The 27,234-nt window shown below is 39.4% G+C and overlaps 1 protein-coding gene across 1 annotated transcript in view; it reads right to left on the reverse strand.

Annotated features, from left to right (window-relative positions):
- Positions 1–1,422: 1,422 nt before the first annotated feature.
- The window catches only part of TEC (tec protein tyrosine kinase), a 43,943-nt gene continuing 18,131 nt past the window's right edge, over positions 1,423–27,234 (reverse strand). Inside the window, exons 3-18 of the mRNA XM_084204488.1 lie at positions 16,084–16,185; positions 14,986–15,067; positions 13,332–13,460; positions 11,872–11,912; positions 11,219–11,400; positions 10,226–10,291; positions 8,395–8,449; positions 8,152–8,231; positions 7,485–7,618; positions 6,531–6,605; positions 5,650–5,821; positions 5,271–5,487; positions 4,665–4,729; positions 3,631–3,749; positions 3,079–3,236; positions 1,423–2,410 (exon numbers count right to left, since the gene is read on the reverse strand). Of these exons, the coding sequence (XP_084060614.1) occupies positions 2,333–2,410; positions 3,079–3,236; positions 3,631–3,749; positions 4,665–4,729; positions 5,271–5,487; positions 5,650–5,821; positions 6,531–6,605; positions 7,485–7,618; positions 8,152–8,231; positions 8,395–8,449; positions 10,226–10,291; positions 11,219–11,400; positions 11,872–11,912; positions 13,332–13,460; positions 14,986–15,067; positions 16,084–16,185 (1,755 nt within the window). The 3' untranslated portion in view covers positions 1,423–2,332. The remainder of the gene's footprint in view (positions 2,411–3,078; positions 3,237–3,630; positions 3,750–4,664; positions 4,730–5,270; positions 5,488–5,649; positions 5,822–6,530; positions 6,606–7,484; positions 7,619–8,151; positions 8,232–8,394; positions 8,450–10,225; positions 10,292–11,218; positions 11,401–11,871; positions 11,913–13,331; positions 13,461–14,985; positions 15,068–16,083; positions 16,186–27,234) is intronic.

Here is a 27,234-nt window from a genome sequence, read left to right on the forward strand (position 1 = left end):
CCTGACATCCTCAGTATCAAGCCCAATACCAAGTAGGCAGAAATTATCTTCAGGTACTGGGAAGAGGCAGGTGAAAGGGTCAGATTCAAAGCACCCATCCCACTGAGAAAACAGCTGCCAAAACTACACACAGTTAGGGTGTGTTTTATTACATAAATTAATTATATATATTTAATTATTGTAAAGAAATAGGCTTAAGGTTCATTGCAAGCAATTAATCTTCTGATTTCCCTAAGCTTCATTTGGGTTTTAAGGGAAACATTACTTATGACATGATGTATTGTTGAAAGAGTTAGCAGCACCATCCTTTGGAGGTGAAAGTGGGGTTCAAAGGAGCAGTTAGGGAAGGAAAGATGTTCTTGGCTTACCTTAAATGTTCCACATTGCTTTTTCCACTACTTTTTCTACCAGGTAGAGTAGAAACCCCTAGACTTTCCCTTTCAACAATGCTTGCTCTTGGTATTGACTGGAGAGTGGTTTTGGACTCAGCAATTTGACAGGTTAGTTTGCATGGTTGGAATAATCTTCTGAGACTTTGTCATGAAGGAAATAGGCATTTGAACCTTTCTGGCAGCCTGTGGCTTTTCAACAGAATAGCATGAGAAAAAGAAAGCACTTCTTCCAAGAAAGAGGAGGCTTCCTCCTTTTGAACATAAAGGCAAACATTAAGCAAAGCAGTGTGGGAATCTAAATATCTCTAAAATTGATTACTGAAATACTCCAATGCCAGAATGATGGAATGTGTTAAGCTAACTATGGTTACTCTTAATAACTTCATTGGAAATTAAATTCATTATACTTCTCTCTGACTACTTGCAAAAAAAAATTGGTGCAATCTATTTGCTGTTATACATGGCACAACAGCACGAGTAGCAACAGAAAATGAAAAAAAATTAGTAGAGCTCCTTAGAAGGGGACTACAGTGAAACAGGAGTACAAATAGTCCTCATATGCACTGCTACCAAGTTAGGTTATCTGAAGTAGGCTTCAGTAAGATTGTGGAGATGTTAGCCTCCAGCAGAGGGGCATGTAAATTCCAAGGAGAGTTCAGGTAATGCTGAACATTTCATCATGGCCAAATTCATTTAAATATGGATTAATTCTGCCATATATATATATATATAAAGAGAGAGAGAGAGAGAGTGTATGTATACACACCAAAGTGTATATCTCTATATATGTACATATATATATATCCATATATACGTATATATATATCTGCACTACCATAATGCCATACTCATGTGAACAATTAGTTTGACTTCCAATGCATTTACAGTAAATTATAGGCTACAAATGATTGGTTCCAAACAATAGTTAACATTCAGTTTATTTACACACACATGCAGTATGATAGCTTCTGTTATGAACAGAAAGGTTAGATCACTGTGTGTACAGACAATAGACAGAAACACGAGCCCTTCTTAAACACATTCGAGAATTTCTTTCATTTACAACCCTCTGTATAGAATTGTGTGTTTAAGTGAAGGAAGGACAAATTTTTGCTTGAACATTTTAAGACAAAACCCCCCCACTTTATATAAATAAATGCATTCAATTTATATATTTACAGTACATACAGCATATAAATAATTTTATAATTAATCCAAAACATGGCACTATGGTTCACTCACAGCCAGTTGTGGTGAATCTTGGACTTATTTTTCATTAGTAACATTAGTAACAAAGCATGGGAGATCTCTGGTAAACCAACTTTACAATGACTCCAGGCATATCATGGCTCATGAAGCACAGCTTTTAGAGATTTATGCTAAACTGAGCTGGTAACAACTTACTACATGCAAATGAAAGAGATGCATTTTGTCTTCTTGATCAACACCCATCAACCAAGGAAAAGAATGTTTCTGGAGAATCTCTGGAAACATTTCAGTGTCAGTAAAAAGCCATTTATAGATACCTTCCACTTTTAAGCATTCAAATCACTACTAATGCTACTGCCCATGTAAAGAGAAACCCAAAAACGTGAACTGTATGTACATGAACCCAACCCACTAAATACAAACGAGGTTCCTGGTCTCTGGCCACATTTTCTCCCTCCATTAAGAGCTGAACTTTACAGCTATGCTTTACAGCTATGACTTTTCAGAGAAAATGCAGAGACTGCTAATATTGCTGAAGACACTGTGCTCATTTCCCAACATCATGGAAAATTCTCCTTGTTCTGGAGTGCATCAGATATTACAGGTTCCCCACACAGTTTATTTAGCAGCACCCAACAGCTTACAGGATCAAGTTCCTAAAAAGAAACTATGAAGCCACATATCTCTCAGAAGTGCCTGTTTTTCTCTGCTTGTGCTGCTGTTGCCTTTTTTCAAAAAGCATCTTCACCCTCTGCAATGTCAATGATTGCATGAAGCAACTCTTCAAAAGTCGGGCGTTCCTCTGGTTTCTAAAAATAAACAGCATGCACAGCTGTGATCAGAAATCAATAAAGTTGTGTTGATTTTGATAAATTACTGGACATATCATCGTTCTTTGGTGAGGAATTTAGCATTTCATTAGGTATTAAATGTAAAAATATTTCCTTGTCTGGATTTTGGCATGTGTCACTTAATCTCAACAAGCAACACCTTTTCTTTATGCTTTGAAAATAGCTTAAATAGGTGTTGCTGAACTACACTCTTTATATAATTCATTATTTTGCATAGTTTTACACCTTTTTTATTTTTCTTCCCCATTCCCACCCTTCCCCAATGAACTGCTCCAATCTTTCTTTATGCAAGTTTTTCATGATTCTAAGAATTCTGGGTGTCATTCTCTAGTGCCTCTTTTATATCAACTTTATTTTCTGAAATCTGAAATGAGAAATGATTTAATTTTGTTACTAAATGCCTTCACATACTCAATCTGACAGTTCATTTATTTCATAGAAATTTCTTCAATGTTTTATCTTATCAGAACTTTAGTTCAGTTGCACATGAATAGCTGAGAGACCTGGATGCACTCAGAATGCTGCTCTAGAGAAGATAACTGCTGTTTCTAGATCAACCTTTATTTCAATTCAAAGACAAAAAAATTTAAAAAAAAAATTTTAAAAGTATATATATATATAAATACCTCCTGCCAGCACATCATCATCATTTCATACATCTGCTTACAGGCCAGTTTGGGCCGATACAAGCGATGTCCTTGGCTAACCATTGTTACCACTTCATAGTTGGAGCTTTTTTCAAAGGGCATTTTTCCTTCTGTATATACTTCCCACATTAAAACACCTGGGGGGAAAAAAAAGAAGAAAATAACTAACTTCTTAAATATATGTGTTTATTAAACATAGATGTTTATTTTGAGCCTTGGACTCGAGCTTTCTGATAGATAAAGAGTTTGAGATCCATATTCTAGACACTTTTCACGTGTCATCACTGAAAATGTGTTATTCTAGTAGCATGGGTTTTAATGAATAACAGAACTAAATGGGTCTGGGGAACTTTATCTATTTATTTTATCTATCTATTTATATTATCTAATATTTATTATATTTAATAAAACCATGACAAATGGTTTCTCTAAGCTTCTTCTCAGATGTCTGAATCCTTCCCAATAACCAGAGCTTAGCTGCTACTTACAAAATATAAAAAATACACTTTCTTTCCATGATGAAGAACTTACCAAATGACCAGACATCTGACTTGCTGCTGAATCGGCTGTAATTAAAGACTTCTGGGGGGCACCATTTCACAGGAAATTTAGCCCCTGAAGAACTTGTGTATTGGTCATCAAGGACATACCTAAGAAAGCCACACACACACCAAAAAAAAAAAAAAAAAAAAAAAAAAAGAAAAAGAGAGACATGATATCCTCCTGTCAGCCTCCAAACCTGCAAATTTGAATTTAGCTTTGGATTGGAGTTTTAGAAGCTCATATTGCCACCTAATGGCCATGGGCGTTAGCATCACAAGATAAAAATAGCTTCCCTGGGGCAGTGCTACTGCTTCCGCCACAACTCTGTTCATTTTTCATTTTTCGTATTACCCCAGAGTCCTTTCTTGTGATTTATTAGCTATACAGCATAGGCCTAGGCCACCTGCTAGTTAAATGTCTCTATTATGAGATAAAATGAGGGAAAAGCAGAAATTTCATGTTCTGTTTTTCACCAGCAAGTCTGAGTTCAGTTGTCAGGGGACACAGAAACTTAGCAGCACAGACATGTGGCAGAAGTCAAACCACGGTGCTTTAACACCTTTCTTGGAAGAGCTGCTCCCACCACTGCCTCACCCACACATCACCCACGAGGCACTAACAAGGGCAGGAAATTAACCCCCCTCCAGATCTCAGCATCTCCCAGCCCTCCAGCTAGCACAACTCTGAAACATCCATCCCAAGAGAATCCCAAACTCACTGAACAGCCTCCTTCTAACATCGATTTAACAAAATACAGTTTAACTATTATCTCTGCAGCACCTCTGCTCTCTGAAACACAAATTCTGTCTTTTTTAAAATGAGTAAGGAAATCAACACAGAACAAGCAAGCATTAAAGGAAAAGAAAAAGGCAAAACAAACCCCAAAAAAACCAAAAGAAGAGGTCAAAAAAGATCATTTTTGTATGCAATTTTTGCTTGGTCTGTGCTGCCTTTGGGCTAAGTACAAGGCTTAGGTGAATTTTCTCAAATCTCCATAAATGCATTTGCACACTCACACATACCTTGTCATTCCAAAATCCGAGACTTTGACCACTCCTGAGTCACTCACCAAGCAGTTCCTGGCAGCCTGCAATGGGAATGGTTAGAGCTGGATGAAAACTTGGAGTCTCTTGCAGACCAATTACAGTAATCTTATCATTATCATGTTTTTTTTATTCATTGCTTAGCAAATGAAGCCATTTACCACATTTAGTGGTGTATTCTCATTATAAAAAGTACATGTGCATCTCCTCTTGATAGTATCATTTTCACAACTACACTATTGTGGAAAAGATCACCAGAAAACATTATCATCTCAAGGGATTAATGTGTGGTGAAAATGGCATCAATACAGAAAGGAGATAGGCTGTTATATCAGCACAAATTGCTACTATTTATAAACATTTCAGAGAGATTTTATTCCATTTTCTTGGGAGAGAAAAATCTCTCATGATTTTCTATACAGACCAGTTTTAGAGATTTGACTAGACCATAAAGAGCCAACTTTATCCACCTAATTTTCTGCAAGAACAGAAGCAGTTGTAAACAAACAGGTCGCTTCAAAAAGAAATAAATACATTCAAAAATAAAAATTTCAAAGAGGAGTGTATTGCCTAATGGGATGTTACCAGGTCTCTGTGGATAAAGCTGTTCCTCTCCAGGTACTCCATTCCCTCACATACATCCTGGCACATGGTAAGCAGAGTGTCTTTACTCAAAACTCCCCGTTTTTGTCTCAGGTAATTGAGAAGGCAGCCATGCTCCATGAACTCTGTCACGATGTAAATGGGCCTCTGCTGTGTGCACACGCCATACAGCTGAACTAGTTTGGGATGTGTTAGCTTCCTGAAAAGATTGAGATCATATTGTTATTACTTCCTCCAGCCAGTGCTAGTTCTCCAGCACACAAAACTGCAGAAGTACCACCTCCCCCAGAGTTTATTTAGAATCAGTACACAGCATCAGAGGCCTAGGACTGGAAATCAAAGTGCCAAGCACACAACTCACATCATTACTTTAGCTTCTTCAATGAAGTCCTCCTCATACATGGCCCCTTCCCGAATTGCCTTGATGGCCACCTTGTACTGTGCCCTCCACTTCCCGAGGCGCACCACGCCGAACAGACCGCTGCCCAGCTCCCGCATGAACGTCAGCTCTGAGGGGTTAATCTCCCATTTCTCTATAAAACAAAACAAGTTAACAGGTAAGGAACCTGCTGAGCTGGTAGAGGATAAGGAAGAGGAAAGAGAAACTGGACTGGTAGCAAATTAAGGATTTAGGTAGAAAATGAGGAGAAATAACTTGAAAAAACTGAACACTCCTATACATCACAAAACAAACTTTTAGGTAAATGTGACCTTTAAGCAGCTCCTGACTAACAAAGAAGTCAAAATTCAAACTTTCCTCAGGCCAGTAATTGCATACTGATACTATCAGATTTGATCTCAACAAAATACCACCACGAAGTTGTGCCAACGCATAGAAGTTGCTCACATCACCACATTTGACAAATGGCTATTCCAAGTTTATATTTTAAAACAGTAACCCCTCAACAAAGATCAAAGGGTCAAGTTTGAGTCAGAAGTCTGGAGACTAATGAAGGAACCAAAGGCACAGCTCTCTAATAAGGCAGAGCTCAAGATTTCCATGGCAGAAAGCATGGAGGAAAAGACCAAATTCCCCTGGAGCACCAACGGCACGTGGCGCCTCTTCATGCTGATACTCTGGTCCAAGCTGTACTCTTGAAAGCACAGCTTGGACCAGCGTAAGTTGATATAGCCAATCACAGCAGAGAATCAGATCTTCTCAAAACTTCTGGAAAGTATTGTAGCATCTCAGCATACATAAAATCATTAGAATAAGTGTAGATGAAGACAACATGCAATCACCATAGCTGAATCCTGCCGTTGTTGGTGCGGTCGTCCTCTTCGGGGTCACCGGGTAACGCAGCCTGGTAACGAGACCTGAGGTTCAATGACAATTCAAGAGACACAGTTTACTCCTGAAACAGCACCAGGCAGCAATTCAGCCTCCTGCTCACTGCAGACTCCAATTAAGAATATGTAGAAAAATCAGTTATAATAAAGGAAAAGCAGGAGTATGTTTTTGGGGTATATTTTCCAGAGTGTCATCGGGAAATGCTGGGCTATCTGAGTTTGATGTAAAGATCTGGAAATTGTAGCTCTTGAGTGAGATTTATCCACAGACCAGACTTGGAAAAAAGAAGTATTAGTATCTGGGCCTTGAACTCAACTCCTATACTCTCCCCATTCCATCCTACCATGGGCAGAGACCAGCATCAGCCATCAGCTATGGATCTGGAGTAGGGATTTTCTAAACAACACATTATTGTTCTCCTCAACTGTTTGCTGTATGGGAAGGTCAGATTATTTCAAGTGGCAGTGACCAGCAGGTAAAAAGGTAGGCCCTGCAGAGTATTCCCTATCCATCTACTGTGGGTTACAGGCGGCTGATGGAAGCACTGTGTGGAACTAAGGGAACAAGGAGGACTGTGTGGAGCTAAGGGAACAATTCTTCCTGACTTGATACAACTATTCTTCTCTTACTCTGGGGCAGTAACATTTTATACACCATAGATAGATAGATAGATAGATAGATAGATAGATAGATAGATAGATACATACATACATACATACACACACAGACAGACAAAACCTTTCAAATTACTGCCTATATTGAAATAATGTGAAACCGCAGTGTTTCATGGCTCCCCTGAATAGGAAGGATCCACAAAACACCCCAAAATTTCATTCAAACAATAAAATGTCTTGAGCTCCTTTTTAAATCAACCTTGGGTGATAGAAAGAATCTAACCCATCTACCTGCTGCATTATGGCTGTGATATTCAATTATTTCTGGAATGGAGTTAAAGAGATGCTTTTCTGCGAGGTAGTACTGTTTTGGTGACGTTACTGTTTCTTTTATATGATAGTGTCTTATTCCTGATGAACCTTCCCTGGGAAAAAAATAACAACAATAACAGTTAGTAATAATATCATGTCATTTATGGTGAATTTTTTAAGAGGAGCACGTTGACAGGGAAAAGTAAACCTAAAGGGCCAGCAGAAGTGCAGAGCACCACAAGAACAGCTTGAATACCAAATATCCTAAGCAGTGGTGACTTGCCTTCATCTCAGTGCTCAAACCAAGTTGAAGATTAACCCAGAAAAGGTTAATTTTCAGCCCAGTGAGCTCCCCAGTCCAGCTCACACCTGCAGACACAAATGCAGGCTGGCAGGAGAGAAGAGACCAAACGGGGTGGGAGAGAAAAACCTCCTCCTTTGGGTGGGGGTTAAGGTCTAAGCTGGATTAAACCAAATGGGAGCTAACCATGGAGTTGAGAAGTTCATTTTAGTCACCTGTCTTTTTTATCAGCAGCCCATTTCTTTATCGAGCCTTCTCCTGGCTTTCCCCCAGCCAATGAATTTGGATACAGATACAAACAGATTCAGATGAAACAAGGTGTGCAGAGAAGCCACAGAAACTCACCCTCCAAATTTTGTGTAAAGGGAAACAGTATACAGGCCAGGCTGACTCGAGTCTCTCACCACAAAACCACCTTCTTTATCCTAAAACACAAGCACATTGACAGCTCTGAGCAACTGGTTTTAAGCAGCATGATTCTTTCACTTGGCTCCAGGATATGCACTAGCCAAAAAAAGCCTCTGCTTTAACTCAAAAAGCTATTTAAAGTGAATTTCACAGCTGATACTACCAGGCTGATGTGCTTACCTCATTTCTGAGGAGCTGCTCTGCCTTGCTTCTGTTCAGGTTTCGGCTGTACCACCTGCAACACAACATCAGTAAACAAAACTTCCCCAAGGTGCATGATTTACCTAAAATGCTTTAAGCAAAGTATTATGAAGCTGGAAATTAAATAATTTTATGATAAATGAAGATCAAGAATTGAACCTTTGATAACATGCAAAAATAAGTCTCTACTACACTGTGCAGTTGTCCCATAAAAAAAGCCCTGAAAAGAATCCATGGAGATCCTACAAAAGCTCATAAAACTCAGGGAACTGATGGAAGTTTTTGGAAAAAACACTTGTCAAACACGTCCAGGCTGATGGCAGCAGTTGCTGTGAAGAGCAGCCCAAGGAGGAGGCTGGCAGCCCTGGGGAAGCAGCTGCCTGCACACTGGTCAAACCACCCGTGGAGCTGCTGTCAGACTGCTCTGCCATTCAGTGTCTCCACACCTCTGGGCTGCCAGGGAGGATCCAGCTAGCAAAGGAGAGGCTGAAACTCTGAATTAAGTGTCATGGCTGCACATCTCTGAGCTCTGTGCTGCATGGGCAGGTTAAAGCAGCTACAGAAGCACCAGCATGTCAGCCAGTCACAGAGAATAACAAAAAGGGGAAAATCAGGCAGTTTGCAAATGGTGTGGTGCTGTTGTTTTGAGCTGTGCTGTTATTTTAGTAACCAAGCAGGGAAGTGGCACAGCAGCCTCTAATCAGATTCTGCCTGTTCTGGAGACAGTGGTTTCTTGCAGTTGGTACATGACCTGGAGTAATGCTCCCTGGACTGCACAGAGACTCAGAATTTTGGCCCCAAGGTGGTAAAAGCACAAAGTGGCTGGACCAGATAAGGCAGTCCAGTTCCTTCCTTCCCTTTCTGCCAGCCCTGCAGCCCAGCCCAGAGCTGAGCAGAGCTCTTAGCAAGAGTTCCTAAGATGAGAAAGCAACAAAGAATTCCCTCTAGTCAAGCTAAGGGCAAAATCCCAGATGAAATTCTGCCTTCTGTCAAACCATGGCAAGTAGGAATCAACCACATGTAGCTGAGAGTAAAGTTCTGGAGCTACTAACACAGCTTTGAAATTTGGTTTTATTTATTATTTTCTTACAGTTCCATTTTTTCACATGTCCTACTCTCATGCATAACAGTTTATCCTATAATGATCATCATTATAGGATAATGAGCATCAAGAACAAGTTTGGAGACTATCATGTGAAATTTTACACTGATGTTCTTAAATAAGTACTCTCTAATTAAACATCAACTGGAAAAAGCATTAAAAAAAAAAAGCTAGACCTTTATAGCTGTTAAGTTACATTGAAATCTGAAATGCATTACAAATTTTCTCTTGAAGTTCTTGAAAACCAGAGCTTCCAAAATATCCAGTCTTTCATGTTTATTTGGAGTGACTTCCACTGTTTTCTCCTCTACTGTTTACTGCTACAAACTTTGGACAGATATGTCACTTTACTATTAAAACCACATTTAGCACACTTAAAATGGGTAAATTTCCTTCAGTTTCCCTTTGTCTACCAGAGAATTAAGAGGGGAATTTTGCTTTAACCATGAACACCTAAATACCACATGCTGATGGCTGTCTCTCTGACTTCCCTTTACATTATAAATGTATAAATGTAACTTCACTGTACAGTAGAAATCAAGGAGGAGAATCTGAAAAAATATATGCCTATTTCAGTTGTTTAAGCTTAACCTTTAGGTACTACTGTATGTGAACAGTTGCTTTCAAAATGTTAAAAATACATTGTCATTCTCGAGGCATAGGTTTCATTTCATGATATTCCAAATTTTAATTCAAGCATTCACTTACTCATATTGATCAAGGTTGTTGGACTTCTTTCCTGTTACATAGTTGCTTGGAATATATCCTTGTTTTCTAAAAAAATACAGAATAGATCATCTGAGTGAAAACATGTAAAACTGCATGCCTAGAAGACAGGTGTTTCATTAACTAATTACCAGACGTCTCCCGATGTAATTTATTAATTACTAACCCACCCACTCTACTACTGATTATTCACAAACTAATTTTCCACATCAGCATTTCCACATTAACTTTCAGCACCCCTAGAAGAGTGCCATGGGCAGCAGAAGAGTCCAAGAAAACCAGCAGAAGGGACGAAGGAGAGTGAGTAACCCTCTGCTGTTCTGTCACTCTTCTGCACTCAGAAGTCCCAGTCAGGCAGGGGAAATATGTGTGGAGCCTGACACAGCCTGATAACTCACAATTACCCAAAACATATGGCAACAGGAACCTGATAAATATTGAAATATGAAAACTTTCATCTTTGAAACCGCAGGGAAAATTCTAATACAGGGAATGTGAAGTTGTAGTCATTACAGCATCTCACTGCAATTCTCTCTCAACTTATTCAAAGATTGTCCCTAATGATCCCGCTATTAAGTAAAATGATGATTATTCAAGTCTGGAACTTAGAGCCTGCTGAGCTAAATGTTAACCATATTGCTCCCTAATGAGATGTTCCCCAGGGAAGTGGGAATACTTTACCAGTCTAGTGAGGTTTTAAAGGATGGCTGGTGCTTTAATTGGGGAACTATAAAATTGGAAAGTAAACATAATTGGAAAGGCTTCCAGTTCTGCAACCGTCTTTGCACTTGGGTCCCACAATCTATCTGTTGAGTACTGCTCTTTTAAAAATTGGTTTCTGCATGAGAATTTCAGAGCCTGGGCCTAATGTAGAGTCTAATGCAGTTATTTGTTGATACATAGTCAATATGAACTTCTACAATATGAAAATAGACTTATGAACTTTATAACAAAAAATAAGGAACCCATTTTTACCCATATTTGTCTCTCGCCTTCCACCAATGAATGTCATTCTTCTCAATCACTGTGTATTCTTCACCTTTCTCTAATCTCAAATCATGGTGTTCTGTAGGTTCAAAGTCATACATTGCTACCACTATCTCCTCCTCTTCATTCCCATTTTCTTCAACTGGAGGAGCAGGTGGTGGAGGCCTTCGCTGAAAACAACACAACGTTATTAAATTATCATTACCATTACAAATTATCATTATAAATTATCATTATCATCCCACGCTGCTCCACCTTCCCGCCCCATTCATCCTCACCACCACACCAATGCAGCCTGGAGCCAAAAGCTGGGCTAGGCTGTGGTGGCCTGGGGGGCAGATGGGCTCTGTGGCAGCAAACCATGCAGGTGCCATCCATGGGGCTGGTTTGTGCTGCAGCCCTGCAGCTGCCAGTAAAGAGCAAAGCTGGCTGGCATTTGCTTTTTGCCCACATCTTCCACCAGCAGTACAGACACAGCTAAATTTCAGTGGGATTTTTTTCACCCCGAGATAGAGCAGGATGCCAACTGATGCATCCAGAAACAGACCTTTGCTCCAGGATACAGCAAGTATTTTGAGAAATGTAAGCACTTTTTCAAAAAGCAGTAATTATCTATGCAATATTTTAAAGATTCTACCTACCGCACTTTTTTCTGGCATCGAAGAGGACAATCTCATTACATCTAGAAACAAAGCACAGGAGAGGATTTATGCCTAGTTATTTAGCTATAAATCTTAAAATTAAAGAAAAGGTTTAAATTTCAGATTAGGCTTGAATGTCTTAACGAGCCCTCAGTATGGCCTAGAAATTCAGAAAGCAAAGAGAACTCCAATAAAGCTATAGGAAAAATGATTAAATATTTTTGCAAAAACATCCTAAATCAGCCAGCAGGTTACACTGACCACAGATTTGGCAACACCTATGCCACACCAGAGAATGCCACAGAGAGCTCTGAACCAGTCCTCAGATGCAAAAATTTATGAGAAATAAAAAAGGGATAGAGATGAAAAAGGCATGAGAAAATGAAGCTGTGATCTTGTCAGCATGATGATCTAAAAGTCTGTTAGAATTAACATCTGCCCTTTTAAAATACACAAGCCCCTGACCCTGCCTTGCTAAATAATGCATAACAGTTGTATGTATTTTCTTATTACATCTCCCAGATCCAAATTTTTTTCCCCCTGCAATGCTTTTTTCATGCATTTAAAACATTGAGCTATAGGTCATGCTTTTAACTTTGCTGAATCAGATCAGCCATGAGCCCCTGTTTATTCTGCAAGTCTTCTAATGCTACTAAATCCCCAGGTCCCCCTGACTGCCTGTGCAGACCTAAGAAATCACTGGGTGCCACAGATTAAACTGGGAGACAAGCAATGGCTCAATTTCTTTCCCTACAGCAGAATTTTCCTTAAATCAAGGACTGAATAATTACTAGCTCCTTTGTTGGACAATAATGCAGTGCCACAGCAGTGCACACTACAGCATCCACTGCTGAATCAGCAGAACCTGCAATCTGGAGGCTGGAAAAAGTCACTGCTCATCCAGGTTCAGCACAGGGGCATTTACAAACCTCATTCAGTCCAGTGTCTGTAAATACATTAAACCTTCTTGTATCATTTTCAGCTTGGTGTAGGAACAATGCAGTTATTATCCTTTCACATATATGTGAAAGAATAATATGATAATATTCATATCATATATGCACATGGATATGCAGAGGTTTTAATAAGTAACTGAAGAGCTGGCATGATTTGTAGCTGAATCTTTTTACCATAAGGTTTTATCCTCAGTCTAAGGTAAACACTTGGTCAAATAAGTTCTAAATGGGAGAAAAAAGTCAAATTAAATTCAGCAACTTCAATAATTCCTTTCAGATTCATCTAAACTTTTTTCTTTTTTGCAAGGATATTTTGCTGGTTTTTCTATTTTTTACCAAGAATGCTTGGTAATTATTTTTGTCTTACTTTAGGCACAGTACCAATGATTGACTCTGCTCTACAAATTTGCCTAATACCCAGGGCATTCAGATGTGACAACGGGATCATATAAAAATGGAGAAAAATATGCCAGAAGAACTTCATAAGAAAACATATGTACTTACTGTTTTCAAAAAGACTATATTTTTCACAGCCAGGTGCTAATTTTTCTGTCTGCCTGCAGCATTGATAAATTCCCTCAGTCCAGAATTTAGGATGATATTTTACCATTATATTGCTGTTGTTCTTTATTTCTACAAGAAGAAAAAGAGCATATATTGAAAGACACAAAAAAACCCAATAGTCTGCGAGCGGGTAATTTTAATACAAACATTATCTTTGACATGAGGCGTAATCTTTGCTTGCCCTTACTTTAGCATGGCTTCTCTTCTTCAAGTTTACATGGAGGTGATAAAACGATCCCAGAGGATATGTTTAAGGTAATAGCTTTATTCCAGAAGGGTATGCCATACTCCCCCCTACCCCCACCATCCTAGCAGGGGTTTGGGGCGTCAGTGAAAGGAGACCCTGCACCACTGGGATCAGTCAGGCAGCTGTGTAGGCTTTGGGAGCTCTGCCTCCTCCTTTGTTGCTGTTGCAAGTGAATCAAATTCATCCACAAACAGTGTTCTGGGGGGAAAGACAGTTGATATTTATCTCTATTCTGTGGCACAATTCATCATCTTGGCCTGGAAGGCTCCTTACCCCATGCCATGGGCTTGCTGAGTTTCAGAGGTCCCTCCTTGCCCTCTGACCCCAGCCCAGAAATAATTTCTTATAACTTTACAGACCACCTGTAATTAATGTGAGCACCTAATGGTGAGAGAGGGCATTAAGAGGCAAATAAAAAAACCACCTTTACTCAGTGTGAAAGCAACTATCTAATCACATCTCAGCAGAGATACCTCCTATCATTTTACATCAGCTTAAGGCCCACAATGTTGCCTAGCTACATCCAAACAGAACTTTCCAGTGATGCCATCAACTAGCTTGGATAAACTTGTTAACTCATTGTGCAAAAGTAGAGTCAAATTCTGATTGCAGCTGCACTTCACCAAATCAAACTAGATCAGTCTGAGTATTTGAGACTGTCAGTACCTGTTACCACACCCTGTGTGTGCAAGCAATGAGCTGGCCCAATAAAAATTAAAACTGGTAGATATAAGCAGCAGAAGCTCTACCATTTCACTTTTGTAATTTGTTGTGGGCTGATGTAGCCAGCAGCTAAGCACCCATGCAGGCACTCACCCACTATCACAACCCAGTGGGATGGGGGAAGGAACAGAAAGAACAAGAGATAAAAACTTTTGGCCGGAGACAAAACCAGTTTAATAACCAAAAGAGAGAAAAAAAGAACCCAAAGTAGTGTAAAGTAAATCACTCACCATCTACCACAAGCAGAGCAGTGCCCAGCCAACCCCTGTGCAGCAGCCAATAGGGAAGGAAAAAACCCTAATCCCTGTCTTCCTCCACCCCAGTTTTTACTGCTGAGCTCAATTTTATATGGAATAGCCCTGTGGTCAGACCAGGCCTGCTGTCCTGGCCGTGTCACCTCCCAGCCTCTTGTCCACCCCCAGTCTGTGGGGGCAGAGGAGGAAAAATGCAAGTCCTCCATGCTGTGCAAGCACTGCTCAGCAGCAACCACACCACTGGTATGTTTTTAACACCATTTTGGCCACAAATCCACAATACAGCACCAAGTTAACTCCAGTCCATGCAGACAGCTCAAGCAAAGGTAGCTGCCTATGTTAGAGTTTAAGTACAAGCAGTTCCCATTACCTTCTTTCAGGTTCCTCACCCACTGATCCCGGCTTTGTGCACTCGGTGCAAAAATATAAAGTGTATTAGCATCATATACAACCTGGAGGGGGAAAAAGAAATAATCAAAATACATTTACCTCCTAATGTTAATTCATTTCTTCCTAAAGAAACAGAACAAGACAAATGACTGTTACACTTGGCAAAATTATTGTATTCAGGCACAAAATGCAGAAACTGGCAAAGGTTATTAAGGTGCATTATTCAGACAGATGTTTTCAGGAGAATTAGGAAGAATTTTGTAATGGCATATTATCTTGTCAGCATTCCTTAAAATGCTTGCTTCACGCTTTGCTTTGTTCATTCTTCACTGTGTTTTTTCTAAAAACAGTTCCATTAGATGAATGAAAGCTACTTTGTAATCAGACATTCTCCCATGCGATTCAGTACTGCTGTGGAGTGAGTCTTTTTTATTTCTCCACTGCTTGTATTAGCAGAAAAAGTGTGTTGCTGTGGCCAAAAAGGATCAGAGTCACTGCTGCCCCTCTCCAGCAGTGGAATTCCTCCTCACTCCAACCATTCCCTCTATAGTAAGGAGGGAATAGTAAGCATCCAACCCCCACATTTTTCTTTTCCCCCTCTAAGCACTTTATTTTCTGTTTTCATTTCTATTCAATTCACAATGAAACATGCAAAATGAAAAAAGCAACCACTTCTATTTTGATTTTCTTATTTCTATATAATTTCATGGCAATTAGATTTAATTTAATGTGAAAGAATGAAGACAGGAAAATTGGGCTGTCAGCTCACTTGTTCCAGCAGAAGAACAGGGCAGGGCAGTTTCCAGTCAAAAGTCAAGCTGAGAGGGTGAGGAAAAGAAAACAACCAAGTGTCTGTGGCCCAACTCCCAAGGGAAAGGACTGCAAGGGCAGCAGATCCCCCTTGCAGGGGATGTCTTTTAACCACTGATCCTGAATTACCTCCCACCAGCCCAGAATGGGAGAATGGGCTCATTATTTGGAATTGACAGTAATTTTAAGGGCAATTATGTCCAAATGACTCGGTGTTGTTGAAAAGAGCTTTACTTTAATTTATGTATTTTGTATTTAGAAAACATACCTGAAAAGGATATTTATTTTGACATGGAATAATACCATCACTTTTTACAACTTCTACACATTTAATCCTTGAAATATCCACAGATCCTTTTCTGTACTTTTTCTATAAGAGAAAAGAAAGAAAACATTTGTAAAAAGATAACCAATTTATCTAATTTTTTTTCAGCAGAGACATCTTGATTTCTTTCCCACTTATAATAGTGATTTCACTTCATGTGACTTTAACTGGAGAAGTTGTCTGAAAACTGAGAGTATAAACATCTGCACTTGCAAAAATGCACTGAGTACAGTAAATTTGCTTAGTGAAAAGTACCAATTCTTTATATAGAAAGTTTCCAATCAGATGTGATTGTACGTTTGATGTACTCTTCTTTGCAAAAAATAACTTGAGAAGAAAGAAGTGCTTCCCCCTTGCTGAATTTGTGATAAATAGTGGTATCATCTCATCTGCTTCATTGTTCTGTTGCTGAAGTGCTCCCACCATTTGGAGGCTTTTGCTGTGTTCCACTAAGTTTCCAGAGAAATTTGGACGCTACACAGGCAACACAAGTCCCTGATGAGACAGAAGGCAAAAGATACAGGTGTAACCCTGGACCAAAGTGGGGTCTGTGTTGAAGGAACTTCTATGGACAAGGCTAGCAGAAGCCCAGAGAAGCAAAATCAAAAGCATGGACTAAATCTGAGATTTAGTCACCTACACTGATAATTATGAGCATTTTAAAGAAGGCACAGGTGCTGAGCAGGTGCTGCACAGCGCATGGAATGACAGTGTAGTTCAACCCTCTGGAGAGGCAGCCCCTTGGAAGAACAGCTGATGATGAGAGGCAGGTGTACTGGGCTTTCATCTGCACTGAAATCCACAGAAAGACTGTATAGTGCCATCTTTCACTTTTGGGACAACCAAATCTCTATCAGGAGAGGAAGTTTCTACTGGAATCCAGAACAAAGCAAAAGCAGTAGCAGCTCATGGCTGGTACTGAATTAATACACAACAAAAAAATTGATTTGCCAAGCAGGTCCAGAAGATCCAGTCCAGAGTACATCTTATGAAAGACTGACACCATTCACACAATGTGGAAACAATTAGCAATTACTGAATTCTTTGAGACAGGCTAATCCTTACTCAGCTCCTCTCTTGGGGATGGAAATTTTAGCCCAAATAGCAGAAGTCTGGTACAACAATAAGCAACTGAAAACACAGTCTTGTGAACAGGAGCAAAGAACAACTTCAAATACAGCAGTTATGATTCCATCACCCTAGAAACACTACAGTTAATTACACATGAAGTTTCATCAGCATTTAGCACTCTGAGTCTTATGTAGATTAATGCAGAGAAAACATGCATAAAGAATTCATGTACATCAGCATCAGGAAGAATGACAAGGGATAAGGTCAGATAAAGATGCAACTGCTATTTGTTACCAGAAAAACCAACACACACAAGAGAGGCAGGTTTTTTAAGGGGAATGTATGGGGGAATTAGGTATATTAACCAACCATAAAGGAAAAAGTAAATCATAAACATTACCATGAGTTGTACTACAAAGATTTATCAAGTAATCCTGAAAAATAATTTTGTTCTAAGTATACAACCTTGGATTTTTTTTACCAAAAAATGAAGTTTTTTATTTATTTTATGTTGGTCACTTCCAAACTCAGTATATTCTATGGTATTCCCCTTACTTGAACATTGACTCCCTAAAGTTCATGCAAAAAGCCAAAAGTTGTTACTGAAATCCACAGCACTTGGCAGAGCAGGCAGTACTGCCTCTCCCTCTCCTTGTCACTGTGTGGCTGCCCCGGCAGTTTCAGGGATGCCAGGTTAGCCAAGGCAGAACAGGAGGGTCCAAATGAGGTCAGCCTTTTCATGAACCCCAGAATTCAACCCCCCACATAACTGTGCTGAAGACACTCTCCCTCCAGATGTCTTTTTTGCACAACAACAGGCAAAGAAGACACACCACTCCTGTAACTTATCTACCCTGCTTTCTGTGTCCAGAGCGGGTCTCATACTGCTTGGATCCCACCTGCTGGTTAACTGAGCTTGCAGGACAGACAGACAATACACATTGGAGGGGGTTTTTGTGTCCAGAATCTCAGAAATCCCTTGGAAGAACACACCATTATTTTATCTTGAATCACCCTCCTTCTGGGCTCAGAGATTTTCATGCCAATTCTGTCACACAGGGAGCTCACTCAGAGGGCACTGACAGGAGGACAAAGGACAGGAATCCAACTAGATAACCATCTAACATTTGGGGGGAAAACATAAAGGAAATCCCCTGGTGTACAGCACATCATTCTAGTAATTGTATTTCCTAAGTCATACCTTTGTATGCTTTCTTGATTTAGGGTGGCTCAGTTTGCTTCATCACAAGATGCTAAATTAACACAAAGCTGACCCACCTTACAAGGCAATCCACCTTATTAAACCTAATGTCAGGGAAGATCCTTCTGTTCTTGCATATTTTATAGATTTAAAATCCCCCTTGCATATGTGAAATTAAAAACAAACCTACTGCTCAAGACATTTTCAGATCATATCAGAAGCAACAGTTATTAATGCCAAGTGTGCAGCTCTGTTTTAGCTGACCATTACTCATTGTATAAACTATGGTGCACAGAAGCAGGAAAGAATGACTCAAGAAAAATGCTAAAGAGACCACTGCAATTCTCTCTCCTCCCTACCTAAATGATTTCCTTTTATAATAATAGGACATCTTGCAAACCATAATTGTGTTGCATTTATTCTCCAGGCAAATGGGTTCTATGGGCTCTGTACCCAGCTGTATAGCAGACATGAAACGCAGAATCAAGGCAGAGCTCAAGCCCTGAAGCCGTTGGGAAGTAGAGATGTGGGAATGAGCCAGCCCTGAGAAATTCAACCATAACCACTCTTTCCAACAACAAAAGCTACAAAGAGACAAAATTAGTACAATGGCTAATCATGCAATGTTGAAGAGTAAGAAGCAGAGGGACATTTTTAGAGATTCTTTTTTTTTTAGGTGGAAGATGGTTAACAGAGTAGAAAAAAAGACAGATTTATTGTAGAAGTATCAAGATTTTACCAGAACATTCAGGCATGTTCTCTGAATGGGATACAAGTACTCACAGAGGATTATCTGGAAGAATCACAGGTCAGTGAAACACAGGGATCTATGAAACCTGGTCTGCTCCTTTACTATAGATAGATATATGCCTCTAGAGGGAGGCCTATAGAAGCAAATATGGTTAGAATAGTAATAAAAGTATAAAAATACTAAGTCCCAATAAGAAAAACCTAAAATAGGTAAAATATGTGCTTCAAAGTCACACTAAAGGTTGGGGTTTTGGTGTGGGTTGTCTTTTTTAATGCATCTTCTTTCTGAAAATAACAAAAGGGAAATGACTATACAGAAACTATTATACAAAGCTTTTCAAAATGCTGTACTTACTTCATATTTACCTATGTTTCAAAATATTGATTTACAGTTTCAGAAGTCCTGCTCCTTGCTCTCAATGGGTATGGCCAAGTACTGTTTCCATACAATCTCAAAAGAATAAGCTATTCCTCTTTATTTTAGCATATTAAACAGTAATACGAAGAAGTCATAACACTAGACCTATGTTGTCAGATATGGAACAAACACAGGATTACACAATTCCTTTAAAAAATAATCTTAGAACACAGTAAGACAAGAAATACCCAAGGGTCAGATAAGTATCCAATCAAGCAGCTGATCCTCTGTACATTTGGAATTCCTCCTCTGCTAAATACAGAAGCTTTACAGCTACAGAAGCCCATATTCTCACTATCAAATGAAAATATTTCTTCAGTGTATTTCCTCTTTGCTCATGAACATATTGCACTGTTTACCCCTACAGAAGTACGTGTGTATGTGCAGGTGTTAAACAACACAAAGGATGTTAGATTTGGGGGGAAAAAAGCCTCAATGAAAACATGCATAAGTCAGCCCAGCTTGCAAGAAATATCTAGATTTTTGTCTCCCCCCTGCTCTCTCTTTCCTTGATGTACATACTATTTCTTTCTTCCATGCCTACCCCCATATAGGAAATCCTGAGGTCATCAGCATGTGACCCATGGAGCTCGTGTTCTCACAAGTGCAGCCCATCACAGCACTGCTTTTATCTCCTTTTATGGAGTGTCTCTTCAACTTTGCAAAACCACAAAAAGCCTGGCTAAGCCAACACTGCCTACAGACAGCTGCTCTGATAGAATATGCTCCAGAGACAAATGTACTGGTATTTTCATTTTTGGGTTCTTTGCAAGGAGGGAGGCTGGGCTTTCAGGTTTTTGGGTTTTGTTTCTTTTAATAGTATTGCCATTTATTAATAAGAAGCACTGACTAGATACTTCTGCAGTTCCCTCTTGAGGCAAGCAATTATGGATTATGTGAATATAATTACTGTAGCTAGGTGTTAGGTGGCCACATTTTCTATTCCTATATTTTCCAGTGTGTTAAATACATTGAAGAATGCCCTTCTCCTTTCGACTGTATTTTAAAATTATTAAGAAAAGCGAGTAGCAAGTATTTTTATTTACCTTTTGAAAGTGGCTAGAATTGATAGGAAAAGTGAAAGGTGATTACTATTCTGATCTAGTCTGACCTGATCCAATGCCTGTCTGCAAGGAAGAAATTAAAGGGGAAAAAAATACAGACATAACTAAGAAGAAGAAAGTTTTAAACCCTGTCTTTCAGATGAAGAAACTGAGAATCCATTACCATGGCCTGGCTGATCAGCAGATGTCAATGACCAGCACTGGAGAGACTGAAAAGCACAAAAATAAATTCTCTGTCATAGCACCAATACAACTTCCTAACCATGACTACAGTGTAGTATCTATAATTAATGTAATTAATTTACTCTTCTCCTGCAATGGAGAGGCAGCCATTAAAATGTGCACAACTGCAGTTATGATACATTGCTGCAACCTCATAAAAGTAAAGGACACCGAATAAATCAGCCAGATCTCCATCCATATCAGGCCTTAAATAACCTACAACTCTTCAGCTGTCAAAGTAACTGCTGTGCCTCTTCAGGTTCTTTCAGACAAGTGTCTTCTCTTCTTGGTTTTTTTGTGAAGTCCACACACACAGAGCTCTCAGTCTGCCCAGCCTAGCTGAAGCATTTCTGCCCTGTTTTCTCCCTGCTCAGGACCACCCTCTGGCTGCTGGGTGAGTGACACCTTGCATTCAGCCCAAACTCAGCCTCCATGCTGTCTGAGCCATGCAGAGAGGAGAGCCCAAATCCACAGGCATCTCAGGCAAGTGACCAGAGCCCAAAACAGGATCCAAGAGATCACTCAGCCAAGGCACCTGCTGCTTTAGCTACTTTCTCGAGGTTCAGGTGATGGAGTCCACAACGACAGCCCCCAGGTCCTGCTGGGGACAGCCTGACACTTGGCTACTTACTGCTGTTCTGTGTGTCTGAACATTTCAGCATCCCTGCCTTTTTCACTTGTCCACACTCAATTGCATTCTACAAAATAAAAAAGGCAAACAATTTAACACACCACACACCTAATCCAAATATACCACAAGGATTTCTAGACTTGCTTGTCAAAACACTCGCAGCTCCTTCAAGTTTTATTTCACCTGAGAACTCAACAAGCTTCTATTCCAACAACAATATCAGTAGTGAAAACACTAAAATGCAAAATAGGACATCCCATCCAAGATAGGCTCTCAATCTGGAAACAAGCCAACAATGCCCATTCAACACAGTACCAGCTTCCCATGTGCTCTGCAATCAGATTTACACAAAGTTTATATAGGTAATTTCTAATGCTGACATATGAAAATGTCTCATTCAGCAGTGTCAAAAACTCCATACTTTGAAGAAAACACAGGATTTCTGCTGCTCTCTGCTACCCACAAGACTTGCTATCTCATAGCAGACAGAGCATAGATAAGTCTGAGGTTATTTTGTTTTGTTTCTTTATTTTGTTTTGCTTCTTTGTTGGCTGATGTGCAATTTCTGCATCTTCCAGATACCTTCAATAAGCCTGGGTTCTCTTGCATTTTCCTCTAAATTGTCTTCATAGATTTAACTTTCTCAGCTTCTCTTCTGCATGCTTTTTAAAAACCTAGGCCATCTCTAGCCTTCTCTTATCTATTTTCCAGTTCTTCCTTCTTAAGACCTTTAAGACTCATCCACTCCTGTCTAGTCATAAGGTAAATGTTCTCATCCATGTCTTTTCTATATCTCAACAACTACAACCTATGCTTCTCAACTTCATCTACTTTTCATTTGTTCTATCTCATAAAAATCAAAATACTTGTAGAAAGATAGTTACTGCAGATTCTCGTTTTATAGCTGACTTTTCTTTCAGTAGCTGTTATAGAAAACAGGGATTTGCTACTACAACATAACCAAGTTTTGTTTTTACAGCTTAGGTGTTTTTATGAATTGCCCTTTAGAAGTGAGCATTCCCATGCATCTGTTAAGCTGCTCCCATTCACATGAATAGATTTACATCATGTCTCCAACTTGAACACTTTTCACTCACAAGTACTTTAAGAAAGCTCTGTCGTTATGACCTGTGACTTGGAACTAAAAAATTCTCTCTAAACCTACTGGTTTCAGAAGCATTGTAATACTGAATTGTGCTTTCATTTATATAAAATAATTAAATCACCTATGCAATGACTAAGGAAATCCCTTAAATCAGGGTAATCATTTTAAAAATTATAAAGGATAAGCACTATAGGAATAAACAACAGTAGAATGAATTAATCTTCTGTTAAAAGAAGAAAAGGAAGGAGATTTTTGGAACTCTATAATGTTGTTGTGCTCCAAATGAAATATTTGCACAATATTAGTGTTGCAATGAAGCTACACAATTTTACCCTGAAACCTACAGCTTTGGGGTGGGCCCCAGAGCTTTATTTTTCCTTCCTTAAAATATCACCACTGTAATTTCAGTAGCTTCTGTCTCCTCTATATTCAAATTAGAAGAACCAAACATAACCCTTACAGAAGGACCTTTTTTCCTCGGGAAGACACTTTCAAAATGAGCAACCCCCCAAAATGTTCAGCTTTGTATTCTGCTTTTTTCATTTTTATCCTGGTTGGTTTTCATCATTTGTAACAGCACAGTCTACACAAGAAAGTGTTCACACGAGCCTGATCCTAATGGCAAATAGCACTACTGCCACTGAAGACAGGAGCATTCTGCACCTCCCAAGTTCAGACTCTCCAATGTTTTCCCTCAGGGAACTATCATTTGCCTTCTCTGTAGAAGCAGATGTTTTCTGCACACTAATAAACAGGTAAGTGATGTGCCTACTCCAATATCTTCCGTGCAGCAGTTCCAGAGCTAATGGGCATTGCAGCCCAAACTCTGCCCCCTTCTCTTCCTCCCTCTAACACTGCAGACTCCTGTCCACCCAAACACATGCAGGGTAACCACAGGAACCAGGATTTAGCCTATGCCTTTTGAAAATGCAAAATCCAATGTCCACTATTTGTTGCTGTGAACTGTCATCCACACAGCAAACGTGAGCAAACAATAAAGATGCCAAAGCATAAAGAAATTTAATGTTCATAAGCTCAGAGTCAGTCAATGGTTATATTCATGGTCAGTGCAAGCTGCAGTGGGATGGAAAGGTTCATTCAAACATGCTGTGCCCTGTGTGGGAGGACAGTAACCAAACCACACACATCAGCACACCTTCAAACTAGAGAGTATCACTGATAAACAAGCTGAGTGACAAAGAGAGAAATATCGTGGTGAAAGGGAACATTACACAGGCTGAATATATATGAGGATACTTACAGTTTACATATTGACAAGGATTGATAAAATTATGACCAGACCTGTGTTGCCTTTTGGAAGCACCACACTCATGAGAAACATCAATGTGAAAGTTTTCAAACCAACAAACAAGCAGGACACTTCACTTGCACAGACCAGCTTTTTTCAACTATTTCACTGCTGAGAAGTACTTTAACACCTACACTTTCTTTCCTTCATCATGACGAATTTCCTTCGCCTAAAATCCCATCTAAAGCATAAACCTGCAGTCTGGTGGCACTTTTAAGTTCAAGCAAGATTCCCTGCCAGCACTAGCTAACAGAAACTTGTGTGCAGGAGGTGTTACTTGCTGTCCTGGCTGTTCTGTAATGCAGCAGCAAGCCTGCTCCAGCTGAGGCCATCCGACTGCCCAGTTCAGAGACACCTTCTCCCTGTGTGCTGAGAAAGGATTCACAGCAGCCAAACTCACTGGCACACAAGGAGAAAGCCAATAAACCACAAGTAGGTGGTGGCCAGCCCCAATGGATGTGGTAGCTTGGATGCAATTTTTGTGTGGTCTGGTCTGCTGGCTAACTCAAGAGGAATAAAGGATGCTGTTCTTTGCAGCCAGCCTGCAAAGGAGCGTGGGGGGCACGAGAACTGCTGATAAAATGAGTCCTCCTTTCCATTGTCCAGCTGATATTTATGAAGTGTTTAAAATTTCAGCGGACTCCTAGATAAACACCTAAGTTTTGTCTTTCCAAACATACACAGATGAAAGTGTGAATGCACCGAAAATAAACTCCAGGGAATTTTAAATTGAATATTCAAGATATGAGGTCACTTTTGACAGAAAATGGCTAAACATACCTAGGGCCACACATATGTGGTGTTATTTCCACAAATGCCTCCTTGGAATTCAAACCTACACTCCATTCAAGATGAAATTAGCAATTTGGAAAAAGTCATACTAAAACTTCAGCTAAATTTTTCTTGGTCAAGAGTAAAGAAAGCCATTCCAAATGAGATTGTTTTTTTAATCACTGGATGAAATATTTGATTTTCAAACAAGTCAAATAATTTCAAAATTGCTTCAATTTGCTTATCAATTTGATACTGACTAGTATGTTTTGATTTCTTGAAAGAAAACAGCTCATGAAAATGACCAGAAGCACACCTGAAATATTATCCTCAGTTTTCAAACCAAACAAAATTGAAAAGAGAAGTCCTAATAAAATATTTCATGCTCGTGTTTCCTCATTTGAAACAAACAAACACTGCCTTTGCTGTACAACCAGATTATCCAGCCAAGTCCCACCACATACCATTACTCCAGCTGACACCAGTAAGAATAGTGCAGCAGCCCTCAAGAACAAGGGCCAGTTTGTGAAAAAATACCTACCACCTCCAACTTCAAACTAGTTACTACTGTCTACATAAGTGTGTTTAAAGCTGCCTTGGTAAGTCTGCAATACATGTTTGAGAATACTGCACATATCTTAAGTCTTTCTGACTGTAGCATAACCAGCAAGATGTACTTTATAGTACATCTCCATAGTCAGAATTGGAAGATATTTTACTTCTACTCTACTTTTACACGTTCATGACCAGTACTCTGTGCTTGGAGACCAATGCAGTTATATTTTACTACAGTGAACTTTTGTCTTCATTGTAAATGGACCACATCACATTCAGATTTCAATACCCACTTTTGCAACATTAGGAAAAAATACAGAAAATACTCTTTCCAACAATGACAGCTGATAAACCATTAAGAGCTTCAAGAAACAATATTAGTTCAGCCTTTTTATTTGCTTATGATCATTTTAAGTCCAATATTGCACAATAGTGCAATGATGCCATTTCCCCAACAGCTATACTTACTAATTCTCAGAATTTATGACCAAGAAAAAAAGACAAAAGCAGAACACATCCCAGCTTAAACAGAACATTTCTCTTTTCTGACATTAAAAAGCTATTTCCATGACACTTAAGGCACATTGGTTCCTGATGTATTTTTATTTTCAAGCTTCTTAATGTCCATCTTTTTAACAAACCTAAAGTTGATACTTCTTCCACATTTTTTATCCAACAGCATAGTGCCCAGAAGGTAATCAGTAAAAACCAAGGTCCTATTGGCTTCCTATGCAAAGTAAGTTTCCCACGATATTAATCATAATTGTAGAGCTTTGCACAGGTGACCCAAACCAGGATTCTCCTTCCTCAGGCTTCTGTGTTTTGAAACCAGTCTTGAAATGCAGCCTCTTCACTGATTCTGTAGCTATGCTCCATCAATAGTTCATGCTCCTGCTCCACGACTTACAGCAGAGCAATACCTTTAAGTGATAAAACTCTGTATTTCTCCTTCTCCTGGCAGCAGGGCAGTTCCAGCTTCACTGCAGGCATGCACTGTCATTGTACCATGGCAGGGGGCCTGATCTGCTTGCAAGCATGTATAAAAAGATTTAAACCAGCAATGAGCAAGCTAAAACAAGATTTTAGTATGTTGTTAGTAGTCATGTTTGGGAGATAATCATTTATGCCTCCAAGTAAGGTATATGGGACTTTTTCAGTACATAGGACAGGAAAAACAGAGAAGAGTGGCATTTATAATATGCCATTTCTGGTCAAAGAGCAAGCGATGCTCCCTCCACTTCTGGCTGCACAGAACAATTAAATCTCTCAGCAGCATTTACATGAACACTATCTGCTATGGCTGACTGCTTTTTGTTGTCATAAATGTTCCACTTCTGTCACCAGACATACAAAATGTCTAATTCTGTCACTTTATTAATAATCCCAACCTGCCCACACTTTGAGTATTGACTAATCTGGTTAATGAGATTTATTTCAGTCTTGGTTTAAAAAAGAAGTGGTATGATTATTCACGTGCCCACAAACCCTGGGTTTTTCTTGAGCTCTCTCTACTGAACTTCCATAAAAGTTAAAATAGAAGAAAACAAAATATTTCAGATTGGCCAACAATCAAACTGGGAATTGCACACTTGCCTAGAGGAGCAGAACTCAACCACCCTTGGCAGACTGCTACCACTGCAGTTATGGGATTAAAATTAGGGTGTGAGATCCTCTTGGCTTGGGATTTCCATGCTTATTTTACCAATCTGGACTTTAAATACTGCCAAGCCCAAAATTAAATCAGTCTGTACCTATCCTTTCATCTGTCATGTCTTTAAATTCAACCAGCATACATAGTAGTCACATTTATTTCAGCAATAACCCCCCAGTTATTCAGAGGGGGCAGAATTATCTTGATGGCTAGTAACATTTTTCTCTTCATATAAATTAACTCAGCCAGAATATCCAGATTACATATTTACAGCCACCACAACTGACTTTAAAAACCCCAAACAATAACCAAACAAATAATTAAACCCACAAACATCTTTGCCATT

The sequence above is a fragment of the Fringilla coelebs genome, assembly GCF_963513975.1.
Source record: "Fringilla coelebs genome assembly, chromosome: 4".
In the NCBI taxonomy this organism is placed as follows: domain Eukaryota; kingdom Metazoa; phylum Chordata; class Aves; order Passeriformes; family Fringillidae; genus Fringilla; species Fringilla coelebs.